Source organism: Mesoplodon bidens, assembly GCF_964165515.1.
Source record: "Mesoplodon bidens genome assembly, chromosome: 11".
Taxonomy (NCBI): Eukaryota; Metazoa; Chordata; class Mammalia; order Artiodactyla; family Ziphiidae; genus Mesoplodon; species Mesoplodon bidens.
The window spans coordinates 78174943-78190058 of NC_138167.1; the positions used below are offsets into that span (position 1 = coordinate 78174943).

At 39.5% G+C, this 15116-nt stretch overlaps 1 protein-coding gene across 1 annotated transcript in view; it reads right to left on the bottom strand.

Moving 5' to 3' along the window:
* The window catches only part of ANO4 (anoctamin 4), a 422274-nt gene that overhangs the window by 113798 nt on the left and 293360 nt on the right, over positions 1–15116 (bottom strand). Inside the window, exon 9 of the mRNA XM_081248924.1 lies at positions 223–329. Within this exon, the coding sequence (XP_081105050.1) occupies positions 223–329 (107 nt within the window). The remainder of the gene's footprint in view (positions 1–222; positions 330–15116) is intronic.

The following is a 15116-nucleotide window of genomic DNA, read 5'->3' on the forward strand; positions in this document are numbered from 1 at the left end:
CCATGATCTTAGATAAATGAGATGCCATGTTATTTTTTAAAAAGCGATCTAAGGATTCTATTAAGATTTTACACTTCTGAGTTATCCATCAGGGGAGTATGCAGTTAGAGGCTTTATGAATGATGAGCATTTCTAGAATTGATATCAACTTAATAAAACCAAACGATAGAGTCTGTAATCCCCCAAATCAAATGTAGCTTGTTATACTAATATACTACTTACCAATTTTGTTTTTTCCTTCTTCATACTTTATTCTTTGTAAAATATGATGTACAATTCTACTTCTCGTGGCATTGTTGAAGAAAGTGTCTTTGTTGTGTATGATGAAGCTGCACACACATATTGAAAGCACAAGTTGAGGATTAATTGGAGGCAAGGGATCTAATCTTTGATATAATTTGGTGTGACTTAGATAGAGGTGTCTTCCATCTGTCACAGAGAGCGTATGTCTGGAACAGCATGAGAGAACCCAGAGGTCACACCAGAGGCAAGAGGCTCACAAATCTCAGCAGTTTGGTTCTCAGCCTCCTGAGAACGTTCACATCATTATGTCAGGAAAGAGCTGGAGCTAAATGAAATTAAGTCACTTTCAACTAATACCAAGGCTAAGCCTCATATCTTGTTTTTTTTTTTTTCTCAGTAAGGTCATTAGATAAATTTAACTAAAAATTCATTTTGTTTTTATCTCCTTTTGTCGTCTACCTCATCCCCTCCCATGTCATTTTCAGGAATTTTAATATCTGAAACTGGTTTGGGTGATAGACACAAGAGTTAGGTAATGAGCTCTGGCCTGGCTCAGGGGTGAGGTCAGAGGCGTGTCTCTAGAAATTGCCTCTCTCCGCTCCTTTCCCATGTTCCTCCTCTCCTGGAAGGGGCCCCCCTCTCTTCTAGAGCATGTACTTAAGATTGCTGCTCTCTCAGCCAAGGGCCCACCCCGCCTCTGCAGTTTCTCACAGGACTCATACACACACACACACACACGCCCCCCCAACACTGAGTTCCCAGTAGGTGTTCCTACCCTACTGAGAGGTTTTCCAGGTAACAGATAGAGCTTCCAGGACTGTACAATGCAGCACGAAGTGGCCAGGTCTTCCCCCACCAAGAACGTGTTAAATGGTAGAATATTAGAGATACTGGGAAAGTATAATTGCTTCATAAATTATAAAGTTTATTAACTCAGCAAACTTTTATTTGGTACTTGGCATGAATTGGACACCATGCAAGGCTTATCAATGGTAGCAGCCATCGCCCTCAAAATCCAGCTCAGAAGTCACCTTCCTCAGCAAGTCTTGCCACCCCTCCAGCTGCACTTCTGCCACCCAAAGAGTTCAGTACTCTCTCCTCTCTCTCTATTAAAATTTCTTTTCCCAAGAAGATGAATTCTTCGGTGTTGCTCAAATCATTCGGAGATAAAACTGGCCTGGAGAAAGGGTGGTCCAAGCATGGGGTTTGGCTTGGGAATAGAACTGGGAATGTGAGTTTGGGGTGAAGGAGAAAAAGGCCAGAGAATATGAAGACAAAATGTAAATCACATGGACCGATTTCTTGGAGAAGGACTTTCCTCTCATTTCTACTTCTCTTGTATTCTGTTATAGAATATTGTTCTCGGAAAAAAGTAATTTGACTTGGTGGAGGAGAGACAAATGCTATGTGGGTAAATGAGAAAGCTGCAGCATTTATCTTATGTCTTCTCTAGGGTTTTCTGAAAACATTTTATGACATCAAAGAGGAAGAGGGGAAAACTAAGAGTTACATCAAATGTGGTTCCTTTTATTTTATCCTCCTCTGCTTTTTCACCTTATTTGAGACAGACCACTACACTTTAATACCAATAAAGATGTCATAAAGAAGTAGATAACAAATAAAGAAGCCCATTTTTGACTCACAATTTCAGATAACTGAAAGCTGATAAGCATGACCATGCTTGACAAGACAATTCTGGGCTAAAAGCGCATGTCTCTCCTCCATTAAATGGTTTTCCGCTTCCTTCTGTTTTTGATAGCACCCCATTACATTTTGGGAGCTCATGTAACAGTTCTCTATAATAAGCACCACAGGTGAGCTTCACAATTTTGTTTTCCTCTTCTTTACATCTAGGTTGTACCTGGATCCTGGAGATTCTACAATGGGAACAAATATATAGAGCATGTGCTGCCAGGCACTATTCTAAGCTCCAGATATGGTAACTCATTCCACGCTTATAAAAAGCCGGGAGGTCAGTACTGTATAGCCCCATGTTACAGGTGAAGAACCAGAGAGGTTAAGTGATGCACCCAAGTCACTCAGTAAGGGTCAGAGCCAGGATCTGAACTCAGGAAGTCTGGCTCTGGAGGCTGTCATCTTATCCATGCCACTCACTTGCCTCCCTGGGGCAGAAACTTCTGACTCCTGGACGTTGGCTCTCCTGGGGATCAGCCCAAGAGTTGCTCTGCTGGGAATGCTCTCCTTGTTTCTACTTATCCTTAGAGCCTCAGCTCAGGTCACATCTCCCTCCAGGGGCCTTCCCTGAATCCCCCATGCGCACCCTGAAGAGCAATGTGGTGCTACGAAAAGAGAAGGGAGCAGAAAACCATTTCATGAAAGAGAGAGATGAAATTTTAGCTTCAGCATCACGCCCACTTTCCCTTAAGACTTTGAAGTGAGACAGACCTCAGCCTGAACCCCAGCTTTGCCACTTACTGTGTGGTGTTGGGACTGTCCCTCAACTTCCCTGGGTCTTGGTTTCCTCATCTGTGAAATGGGATAGCACTGTCATCATTTTCATAGGGTTTCTGCAGAATTAGCTGAGATGAGGAGCACCGCTGAGCCTGAGTCTGGCATTTCATCAGCTCTCAGAGTTAGCTGTCACCATTGCTGTTGTTTCTATAACATTATATAGAACTTGTTTGCCTACATGACTGTCTTCTCTGTAAGAGCTTCTTCAGAGCAGGGACCGACCACGTGCATCGCTGTTTCCAGTACTGGTACAGGGTTTGGCATATGATAAGCCCTTAAAGTTGGCTCAAATGAGAACAAATGAGATCTTTTGGAGAACCCCAGCTAACGTGGGGACCTATGAGACTAACTCTCATCTCATTATACCTTGGCCTCTATTTCTGCTTCCTGGAAATCTTTCTACCCACTCCATCTTTCCAGCTACCATATGAACTATTCTCTCCACGTTACTTGTCTAAGGATCTTCTTGTAGGGTGGGGAGCAATCTCATTTTCTCTGTCACTCCTTCAAACTGGAGGGCTAAGAGAAAGAACAGTGATGACTTCCCACATCACGGTTCTCAGGCTTTTCTTAGCCACTTACAAAACAACCCTCTTCAAATGAAATCACACACAAACACCATGTAAGTGGAGCTGTTTTGGGAAATGTAAGACTTGGTGCTCAGTCTCTGAGGTATGAGGGTTCCACCCAGGCTTAGAAACTCAGCTCTGCTTTCACACATTGCTGCTGGGCAGCAAACAAGTACAAATTGTATGAAGGCATCTTGACCAGGTCTATCAAAATTATTCATATAGCCTCATCACATCTCCTCTGATCTAGCAATTCCTCTCTGGAAATTTATTCTACAAGTATGCTCACCCATGTGCAAAGTGACAGATGTACAAGAATGTTCATTGTGGCATGGGTTATAATAGCAAACCTCTGGAAGTGACCTAAATAATTCATCAGCAGAGGAGTGGATAAACAAATAATGGTACAACTCTACAATGGAACACTGCAGCTGTAAAGAGATTAAGGATGCTCAGTGTAGATATAAAAAATCTCCAAGATACTACAGGGCAAAAATAAGGTTCAAAACAGTCATACAGCTATTTGTGTCCTAGAGGAAAACATACACATGTAAAGGAGTACATAGATATATGTGTTGACATATATGTTTGCCGGTGCATGCATAGAATGACTATGGAAGGATATATAAACATCTGGAAAGACTGTTTGCCTATGGGAAGGACTAGGTGACTGGGAAGGTAGGAAGGAAACTTCACTGAACACACTTAAGACATTTTTATCATAAGCACTACCTATAAAAAACCCCTGAAATACTAGAAAAAAGAAAATCTAAAGGGAAAATGCAATTTCTCTTCTAGGTTGTTCTTACTTTCACCCTCAGTGGTGAGGAGGGGAATAAACTGCTGAATTGGTGGAGGATCAACTATATGATTAAGGCTGTAAGCACCTACCTCCTTATCCTACCCCTTGGAGGAATTCTGTAATGTGCCCAAAGTCATACAACCAGCAGGTGTTGAGAAAGGGTTAAAAAACCAAATGCTGGGCTTCCCTGGTGGCGCAGTGGTTGAGAATCCGCCTGCCAATGCAGGGGACACGGGTTCGAGCCCTGGTCCGGGAAGATCCCACATGCCGCGGAGCAACTAAGCCCGTGCACCACAGCTACGGAGCCTGAGCTCTAGAGCCCGCGAGCCACAACTACTGAGCCCTCATGCCACAACTACTGAAGCTCGCGCACCTAGAGCCTGTGCTCCGCAACAAGAGAAGCCACCGCAATGAGAAGCCTGCGCACCACAACAAACAGTAGCCCCGCACTCACCGCAACTAGAGAAAGCCTGTGAGCAGCAACAAAGACCCAACACAGCCAAAAATAAATAAATAATTAAATAATTAAAAAAAAAAAAAAACAAATGCCTTGCTCCAAATCTTCCCATTCTTTTGTAAAAGGAACTGCTGGAAGGTCTGCCTGTGTGCATGTGTGTGAAGGGGGCTTTCTGAATGCTTCCATCTTGCCCTATGAGGAAGGCCCTGCTCACTAAGTAATGGGCAGACCTGAGCCTGAAGCTCCCGCTGACCCCCTCCAGGACCTCTACCCTCCTGCCTTCCCTGGAGGAGAACAGCTCTTGGTTTTTACTTGGGAAGGCTCCGACCTCCTTTACTCAAGGAGGGATGAAATAGAAAAGGAAAACGCTGTGAAACTGAGGTTTAACTCCAGACCTCCTGGGGCTGTGGTTATTTGCTCTTTACTGATATGTTCTCCTGGGGCCAGCTGTCCACGGCAGTGTTGTAGAGTATCACAATATGCTGGCTGTTTAGCAGTCAAGCATTCTGTTTGCTCTGTGCAAAGCACTGTGTGTTGAGGGTGTTATACATGGAGGTGGGTGGAGGGTGGGAAGGGACGTGGATGTTATGTATGCATGTATTTTAATTAGGGGACTGCAAAAGTGGGAAGAACCCAGCTCCTTTCTTACATATTCCTATTCGATAAAATGAGAAACACGCCAACATTCAAGGGTGTGAACTGGGGAAAGGTGCTTTTTAGAGCCGGGTATAAAATCAGCTTATGAAGCATGCCACTTTTTTTTTTTTTTTTTTTTTTTTTTTTTTTTGCTGTACGCGGGCCTCTCACTGCTGTGGCCTCTCCCGTTGCGGAGCACAGGCTCCGGACACACAGGCTCCGCGGCCATGGCTCGCGGGCCCAGCCGCTGCGCGGCATGTGGGATCTTCCGGGATAGGGGCACGAACCCGTGTCCCCTGCATCGGCAGGCGGACTCTCAACCACTGCGCCACCAGGGAAGCCCAGCATGCCACTTTTAAAGCAGATAACAACTCATTTCTTTTTCCTAAACTTTCCTCTTAGGCCACAGCTATGAGGATAAGACTACACTGTCTTCACAATTACTTTAGTTTGAATTAGCTAGAGTCCAGTACCGTTGGATAAACATTTGTAAGATAATGAAAATGTTCTATATCTGTGCTATCCAATATGGTAGCCACTGGTCATAGGTATCTATTAAGCACCTGAACTGTGGCTAGTGTAACTGAGAAAGTGAATTTTTACTTTAATTTAAACGGATTAAAATTTAAACAACCACATGTGGCTGGGAGCTAACTGATACAGTGCAGATAAACAATTGCCTAAACTGTGGATGACACTTTGAGTATGCAGGCAGAGCCTAATGATGGGGTCCTTATCTTGAATCCCCCTTTGACTACAGTAACTGGAGCAGGAAACTGGGCGAGGGGTGAGCGTGCCCTCCAGGTCCATGTACAGGTTGCCTGAAGACCTGAATTCAAGTCCTGCTCTTCTCCTTTAGCTGTGTGGTTTTGGGGAGGTCACTGAGCCTCTCTGAGACACAGTAATCTGTCAGGAAAATGACAGTCATAATGCCTTAACTGCCCAAGGACAGGGTTAGACAGTCACAAAGTGAGACAATAAATTATTGAAATAGATCACTAAACCTAGTTGGTAGGCAGTTGGATATAGCATCCAATCATCTATTTGAGATCACATTTGTAGTCTAAGAGACAACTCAAACCCAACATGTCCCAGACAGAACTTTTGATCTGCACCTTTGTAAAAGAAAAACCTCCTTTCTCCCTGGTCTTTTCCATCTTAAAAAATGGCACTACTATGCACCCAATTTCTCAAGTCACAAACTTGAAATTATCTTTGATCCTCTGGCTCTCATATCTGATATCCAATCAAGTTCTTTGGGCTCCTCTTCCCAAATGTTACCCTGAATCTGATTCTTTCTCACACTTCTTGCTTCAAAGCTCTTTCCAGGACTACTGCAGTAGCCGCCTGACTATTCTAATTTCACTCTTTCTCCCTTTAGTTCATTCTCTATGAATCTATGAGGCAATGATCTTTTAAGACATAAATAAAATCTTATCCCTCTTCTGCTTAAAGCTCTTCAATGACATCCCACTGATTTTTGAATAAAGCCCAAACACCTTTCCATGGTCTAAATGCTCATACATAGTCTGGTTCTTGCTTACACCAATGACTTCATCTCCTTTCTTCTCCCCCTCGGTCACTGTAAACCGGCAACATTGCCCTTTTTTCTGTCCTTGGAAAAAATCCAGTTTGTTATTGCCTAGGGTTTTTGCCCATGCTGTTCCTAGATTTTTGCATCACTTTTTGGTCTCAACTTAAATGTCACCTCCTTACCATCCTAGCTAGGACTGTCACTCTCCTGCTTCACAAGTTACTCCCTCTCTGTTCTATTACCTTGTTTTATTTTCTTCTTAAGTTTTACTTTGTATTTTTTATTGGGGCAGGGGTGGGGAGAGATGTATCTACATGTTCACTGTCTGCCCCCTTCTCCTGCAGAATGCAGGCAGGGCTTGGACTGCCTTGTTCCTTATTCTAGGGCCCGGGTAAATAATCAGACCATGTGTTTTCCCATACCTAGAGACCCACTGAATGTTGCAGAAATCATCAGATTATATCACAGATAAATTTTACATTTTTCTCTAACTTAAAGATTCTGAAAATCAGTTTTATTTTATAGTTATGCTTTCTTCGTATGTGTTACTACTTTGGGGGAAATAAAGGCAATGAAGAGGTTTTTAAAAATTTGGCTTAATACCTACCTTATGAAATTTCTGAAATTGATAAAATAAACAAGTATCCTCCAAGATATGAAAATCTCCATGGTTTAAAACTTCAAGTGGAAACTTTCTCAAGAAGCATTTAACTACCTATAGATGGTGCTGTGTAAGTATTTTAGATTCATAGCCACCTTATTGACTTCTATAAATTTAAAAATCTAAGGCATATGGCAAAGAAAGAAACAGAAACAGATTATTAATGAAGGCATGTTTCTTGGCCCTAGAGCACAGGGGCTTGGAGTATGTGCCCCACTGGATTTCAGAACTGCTCTGCTTCTGTTGCTCTCCATTTTGAACAGAAGCATCTATTGTAATTATCTTGGCCCATCTCTCCTCACCGTCTGTTGCAAAGTTAAGGGGCAGTTAGTTTGACTTTTATATTAACAGGTCTCTGGTCCAAGAACTATACCTGAAGAGCTGCTTCCAAGGATTCTCATCCCCAATTAAACCTGATGTTGGAACGAAAGATCCTGGACTTTGAGCCTAATGTCATATTGGGATGAGAACTCTGGGGATCCTGAAATGGGAATGAGCATATTTTCTCTGTGGGAGAAATGTGAATAAAATACATGCCAGAGGGAAGACTGTGGTGGAATGCAAAAAATGGTCACACTTCCTCCCATTCCTATATACACATCCCGTTGTGATGTGAATTTCTTGCTTCTTCCATCAAGAGATAGAGTCAATCTCCTCACCACTTGAATCTGAGTATGTCTTGTGACTGGCTTTCATCAACAGAATGTGGAAGAAGTGATTTTTGTTGAGTTCTGAGCTGAGGCCCAAGCTCTGAGCACCCACTCCTGTCCACTTGGAACACTGCCCCAAGACTGCCAACATACAGAAGCCTGAGCTAGCCTCTCTGAAGATAAATGACCACGTAGAGAGAAACCCAGCCACAAGCTGGCACCACCCACCAGACATGTAAGGGAGAGAATTTCAGACTGTCCAGCCTGGCTGAGCAAAGAGATGATTGCAACCATGTGTTGACCCCAACTGAAACCAGTGGAAGAACTGACCAGCTGATTCCAGCACAAACTGCTCAAACAAAAGAATCATGAGCAAATAAAACATGTGCTGTTTTAAGCCAGTAAGTTTTACTGTTACATAGCAGTAGATGACCAACAGACCAGTCTTTCGTGATGGTTGAAATTGTACTATTTCATAATACAAAAAGAAAAGTGAAGGTTAATACCTTAAAGATAAATATTTCAGGAAACTTTCTTAATTAGACTTTTAAATAGAGACCTCCCTTTTTTTTTTAACAAAGAGAAGCAAAGGTGATACAGTTAATTGTCACTTAAATTGTGTCCTCAAATTAGTGAAAATCTAAGTAGGAACAAAGCAACCAATTAATTTTTTATGTGACAAGACCTATTTTGATAGTTTTGGGGGCTTTAGGCAACTGCAGTGCAATAACCTTTTTATTTGGCTGCACTGCGCAGCTTGTGGAATTTTAGTTCCCCCACCAGGGATTGAACCTGGGCCCTTGGCAGTGAGATCACGGAGTCCTAACTACTGGACCGCCAGGGAATTCCCCTAACTTCTTAAGTATACTTGTTATGAGGAAAAGGATGAGATGATTATCGAACTAAATATATAATATTCAGAGTCCTGACTGGTAAAAATTTTCAGGCCTCTTTTTAGGCGATAAGCTACTGGAATAAAAAGCAATGTGAGACATTTTTATTCCAATGGTCATTTTTAATTGTACTTCACAATCTCACCTTTTCTATTTGAATGTTAAATACAAATTAAGAAATACGTGCTCTTGAGACTTTCAGGTAAGGATGGAAAATTAAACACCTGTATTCAATTTCTCTCTCTCTCAAAACCCCATGAAAATAATAGCAATGTGTGTGTGTTTGTGTTTAAATAAAGGTGTAACACTCAAGGGATGGGGATAGCAGAAGAAAATAGCAAGAAAATGTTAGAATGAGAAAAGTAGACCGATAAGTGGTAACAGTTAGGAGACCAGAAAAAGCTGAATACTAAATCAGCTCCGGGGAGAACCAAGACAAATTATATTTATGCTACAAAATCTCATAAAATCGTAGAACTGGGGCACCAGTGACCTCTAGAAGTGGGCTGAAGGGGATGCTAAAATAAGTACTGGCTGAAAGCTGCTTAGGAAGAAGTCAGATCCCTAGATCCTCACTTGTACCCTAACAGAGTACTGGAGGTATTTTTTGTTTTTTGTTTTTTGTTTTTTTTGATAGGGTAATATAGTCTCTGAACTGAGACATCAGGCATGGTTAGGAGTAGGGGTACCATAGTGAACTCCGGAGGATCAAGTGAATATTTGCATCCTGGATGCTGAGACTCCCAGCTATCTTCATTCATTTAGGCTCTATAACACTGGCAGCCAGGCCTTGACTTTTCAGGCAGAAGACTGGCAGAGACCTCTCTGGGGAATTCGACCAGCCTAAGATGAAAAATCTAAAGTGACATCGGAGACTCCAAAATAAAACTACCCAGCCACAAAGCCCACAGTTGACAGGCCCTACCTTATACTCTAAACTTCTTCTCAAGTTTTGCATTTCCTATTCTTAAATATGGACAGCCAGCCAAAGATTACTACATATCTGAAGAAATCTATTAACACAAAAGATAGAGAAAAATGCAAAGAGACAAAAACAATCAGAAAGAAATACATTAGAGGAAATTAGGCTATGTAGAGTGATGAAATATTTAAAAAATAATTATGAATAGGCCATATATGACAAGCCCACAACTGACATCACACTCAATGATGAAAAGCTGAAAGCTTTTCTTCTAATATCAGGAACAAGACAAGAGGCCAACTGTTGTAACTTTTAGTCACATACTATTGGATGTTCACTAAACATATTGTGATAATCATTTCATGATGTATGTCAGTCAAATCATTATGCTGTACACCTTAACCTTATACAGTGCTGTATGTCAATTACATCTCAATAAAAATGGGAGGAAAAAAGACAACCCCCTCTTTCCCCCGCCAAACTCCATAGTATTAGAAGTCCTAGGCAGAGCAATTAGGCAAGAAAAAGAAATAAAAGGCATTCAAATTGGAAAGGAAGAAGTAAAACTGTCACTATTTGCAGATGACATGATATTATTTATAGAAAACCTTAAATTCTCCACTAAAAAACTGTCAGAACAAATGCAGTAAAGTTATAGGATACAAAATCAATATACAAAAATTTGTTGCATTTCTATACACTAATAATGAACTCTCAGAAAGAGAAATTAAAAAACAATCTCATTTACAATTGCATCAAAGAGAATAAAATACCTAGAAATATATTTAACCAAGGACGTGAAAGACCTGTACACTGAAAACTGTAAGACATTGATGAAAGAAATTGAAGAAGACACAAATGGAAAGATATTCCATGCTCATAGGCTGGAAAAATTAATATTGTTAAAATGTCCATACTACCCAAAGCAATATATAGATTCAATGTAGTCCCTCTCAAAATTCCAATGGCATTTTTCACAGAGATAGAAAAAAAATCTTAAAATTTGTATGGAATTACAAAAGACCCTGAATAGCCAAAGCAATCTTGAGAAAAAACAAAGCTAAAGGTATCACATGCCTTGATTTCAAACTATATTACAAAGCTGCAGTAATCAAAACAATATGGTACTGGCATAAAAGCAGACACAAAGATCAACGGGACAGAACTGAGAGCCCAGAAATAAACCCACACACATGGTCAATTAATTTATGACAAAGGAGCCAACAACATACAATGGGGAAAGGACAGCCTCTTCCATAAATGGTGTTGGGAAAACTGGATAGCCACATGCAAAAGTATGAAACTGGACCACTATCTTACACTATACATAAAAATTAACTCAAAATGGATTAAAGACTTGAATGTAAGACCTGAGGCCATAAAACTCCTAGAAGAAAATATAAGCAGTAAGCTCCCTGACATTGCTTTTGGTGATGATTTATTTGGATTTGACACCAAAAGCAAAGGCAACAAAAACAAAACTAAACAAGCGGTACTACATCAAACTAAAAAGCTTCTGCACAGAGAAGGAAGCCACCAACAAAATGAAAAGGCAACCTACGGAATGCGAGAAAATATTTGTAAATCGTATACCTGATAAGGGGTTAATATCTGAAATATATAAAGAATTCATACAACTCAATAGCAAAAAAAACAAAAAACAAACAAAAAAACAATCTGATATAAAAAAATGGGCAGAGGATCTGAATAGACATTTTTCTAAAGAAGACATACAGATGGCCAACATGAAAAGATGCTCAACATCACTAATCATCAGAGAAAATAAAATCAAAACCACAATGAGATACCATCTCAGACCTATCGGAATGGCTATTATCAAAAAGACAAGAAACAAGTGTTGGTGAGGATGTGGAAAAAAGGGAGTCCTTGTGCACTGCTGGTGGGATTTTAAACTGGTACAGCCACTATTGAAAACAGCACAGATGTTCCTCAAAAAATTAAAAATAGAACTACCATATACTATACGATGCAGCAATTCCACTTCTGGGTATTTATCTGAAGGAAATGAAAATACTAACTTGAAAAGATATATGTGCCCCCATATTTATTACAGTATTATTTATAATAGCCAAGATATGGAAGCAACCTGTGTCCATCAATAAATGAATAATAAAGAAAGTGTGTTGTTGTATATATATAACTCAGACATAAAAAAGAAGGAAATCTTGCCATGTGATGACATGGATGAATACCGAGGGCATTATGCTAAGTGAAGTAAGTCAGAGGAAAACAGACCAATAACCTATGATCTTGCTTATACGTGGAATCTAAAAAAGAAAACATGCTCCTAGATTCGGAGAACAAATGAACAAACTGGTGGTTACTGAGGGTGGGGGTGGACAAAGTTGGTGAAGGGGATCAAAGGGTACAAACTTGCACCTATAAAATAAATAAGTTATGGGGAAGTAATGTACAGCATGGTGTCTTTAGTTAATAATACTGCATTGCATATTTGAAAGTTGCTAAGGGTAAATCTTAAAAGTTATCACAAGAAAAAAAAATGGTGACTATGTATGGTCATGGATGTTAACTAGACTTATTGTGGTGATCATTTTGCAGTATATACAAATAATCATTATACTGTACACCTGAAACTACTGTGTTATATGTCAATTATACCTCAATTTAAAAAATCATTATGTTCAGAGTTAAGAAGATAATGCAATTGTGAAAAAAGCTCAAAATATGATCTTAAAAAGCTAGAACCTTACGAGAATAAAATAGTCCTTTGAAACTAAAACAAAATGAGAGTAGAAATTAAAGCTCAATAGAAGAATTTGAAAATAAGTTGTAGAAATCTCCCAGGGCAAAAAAGTATAGATAACAAATGAAGAGGAAAGATAAGGATGTGAGAGTCTCAGCTCAGGAAGTCCAATATCTGAAAAATAAGAATTCTAGAAGGAGAAGAACAACTCATCCACAAAATTCAAGAATTATTCAAGAAAATTTCTGTGAACTGAAAGATAAGAGTAGTCAAGTTGAAAGGGACCAGTACAATAGATGACCACAGAGCCACAACAAGATACATAACCATGATATTTCAGAACATGGGGGACAAAGAAATGATCATACAAAGCTTCCATAGAGGAGAAAACAAGTTACATAGAGGGAATTAGGAACTGGAATGTTTTTGACGTTCTCAGTGACCATATTGAGTTTTAGAATCAAAGGATCAAGACTTTAAAAATTCTAAGGGAAAAGGATTTCTATACCTAGTCAAACTATCATTACAAACGAAGTATAACAACTACGTGTATTCGTTTGCTACAGCTGCCATAACTAAGTACAATGGATTGGGTAAGTTAAACAATAGAAACTTATTTTCTCACAATTCAGAAGGAAGAAGCTGCCTCATGGATAGATAGAATACTTTTTTATGAACCCAAGAGCTCTTATAATAGCATCTACTTTATTGGTTCAAGGTAAAACAAACCTGGGTTAGAGTCTTGGTTCTGCCAAGTACTAACTATTTGAATTTTAAAAAGTAACTTCTCTAAGCCCCAGTATCCTGATCTTTCAAATGGGTCAACAATAATACCCACTTCAGAGAGAGGTTTGAAGATTAGGAGGTGTTGCCTGCAGTGTACTCATGTACACACTGTGCTCATAAATGGCAGGTTTATGATATTATTAGCTCTCTCTTTGACACTTTTTATAAAGATTACTGATCCTCAAAGTTCTAACACGCCCTGATAAATAAGTACCTGCTATTTTGAAATCAAGTATTAAAAAATCTTTATTTTAATAAAATATTTTCAGATACACAAAAATGCTGTATTCCTAAAAATACAGCATTAGACTGTATGTTTAGAAACTTTACAGAAATGGTATCATGCTCTACTCATTCTTTTGCAACTTACTTTCCTTGTGCAACCATGTGAGTTTCATTCATGTTGACAAAAGGAGCTCTCGTCCAATCATATTTCTTGCTGCTTAGAAGTCTGTTGTATGAGGACACTACAGTTTGTTGGTTCACTTTCCTGCTGGTGTATATTTAAGCTATTTCTAATGTTTTATTATTATAAATAATGCTACGAAATGCACATGAGCAAGTGTTTCTCAAAGAAGAACATATCTAAGAGTGGCATTTCTGGTATGTTCATTTGGACAGGTTTTAAGAAAGAAGCAACAGACAAACTTGGGAGTCTCATCCACATGTCACATCAGGACATGATTAGTGGTGAGGTGTGTCATAATTAATTTGACACTAGTAACAGTTAAAGTGCCTAAATTTGGGAATGGAATATATGGGAGTAAATTGATGTTATTATAAAGGTACCTCAAATCCATTCTAATTATTTTTTAAAACCAATGTACTGTTTAGAGGAACAGTAAAGCACAAAGGAGTGTGTTGCATAAGTAACCATTCCCGTGTGTCATTGTAAAAAAAGGTTGGAGAATCATTGCTTGAATCAAATATTTTTGAAATGTCAGTCACCTAACAGGAGAATATGCATCCACTTGGCCTATTGTTAAGACATGGTAGGCCAAACAGTATCTCTGATGTTGGCTAGATATACACAGAACCAAGCGAACTAGGGAGATGGACAGTTATCTGGATAATTCTGGAGGAAGAGGAGGTGGCAGGAGGAGCAAAAGATGGAGGGAAGAAGAAGAGAGAAAAAAGTGATATCCTGGAATTAGTAACAATTCAGCCCAATCCTACAGTATCTCCATCTTTAGTGAGAAAGTTCACATATATCAAAATTATCTATTTATATATCAGGTACATATATTATTAACAATAACAAATTTATTGAACATTTATCATATGTACTTAAATACTGTGCTGCTACTTTTTACAATATTACATGGGTATTATTATTCCCAATTTATGAGTAAAGAAATTGAAGCTCAGAATCATACAGCTTGTGATTTGCAGAGCTGGGATTTGGGGTCCAGGACCCCAAAACTCCAGAGCCTCTGTGAGCTCAACCATTAACACTTAAGGACAAAAACTGTGATTCATTCATCTTTGTCCAGCCCTACACAGTGCCTGTCAGACGCTGACTGAATTGAACTGGATATTCAGAATGGAAACATGAAAGCACTGCAATATTTAAATTTATTAGAGATCACTTTTATCTGCCACTCAAGTGAGCCAGAATGAAGAGGAAATAATTTTTTTAAAAATCTGTACACGCAAGTTTGGAAACATAAGCGATGTCCTAATTACTCCTCAGACCAGAAAAATCCAATTTAGGATAACCCAGGCCTTAGCTTTCTACTAATTAGGGTGCCTACTGTCATTCAGTC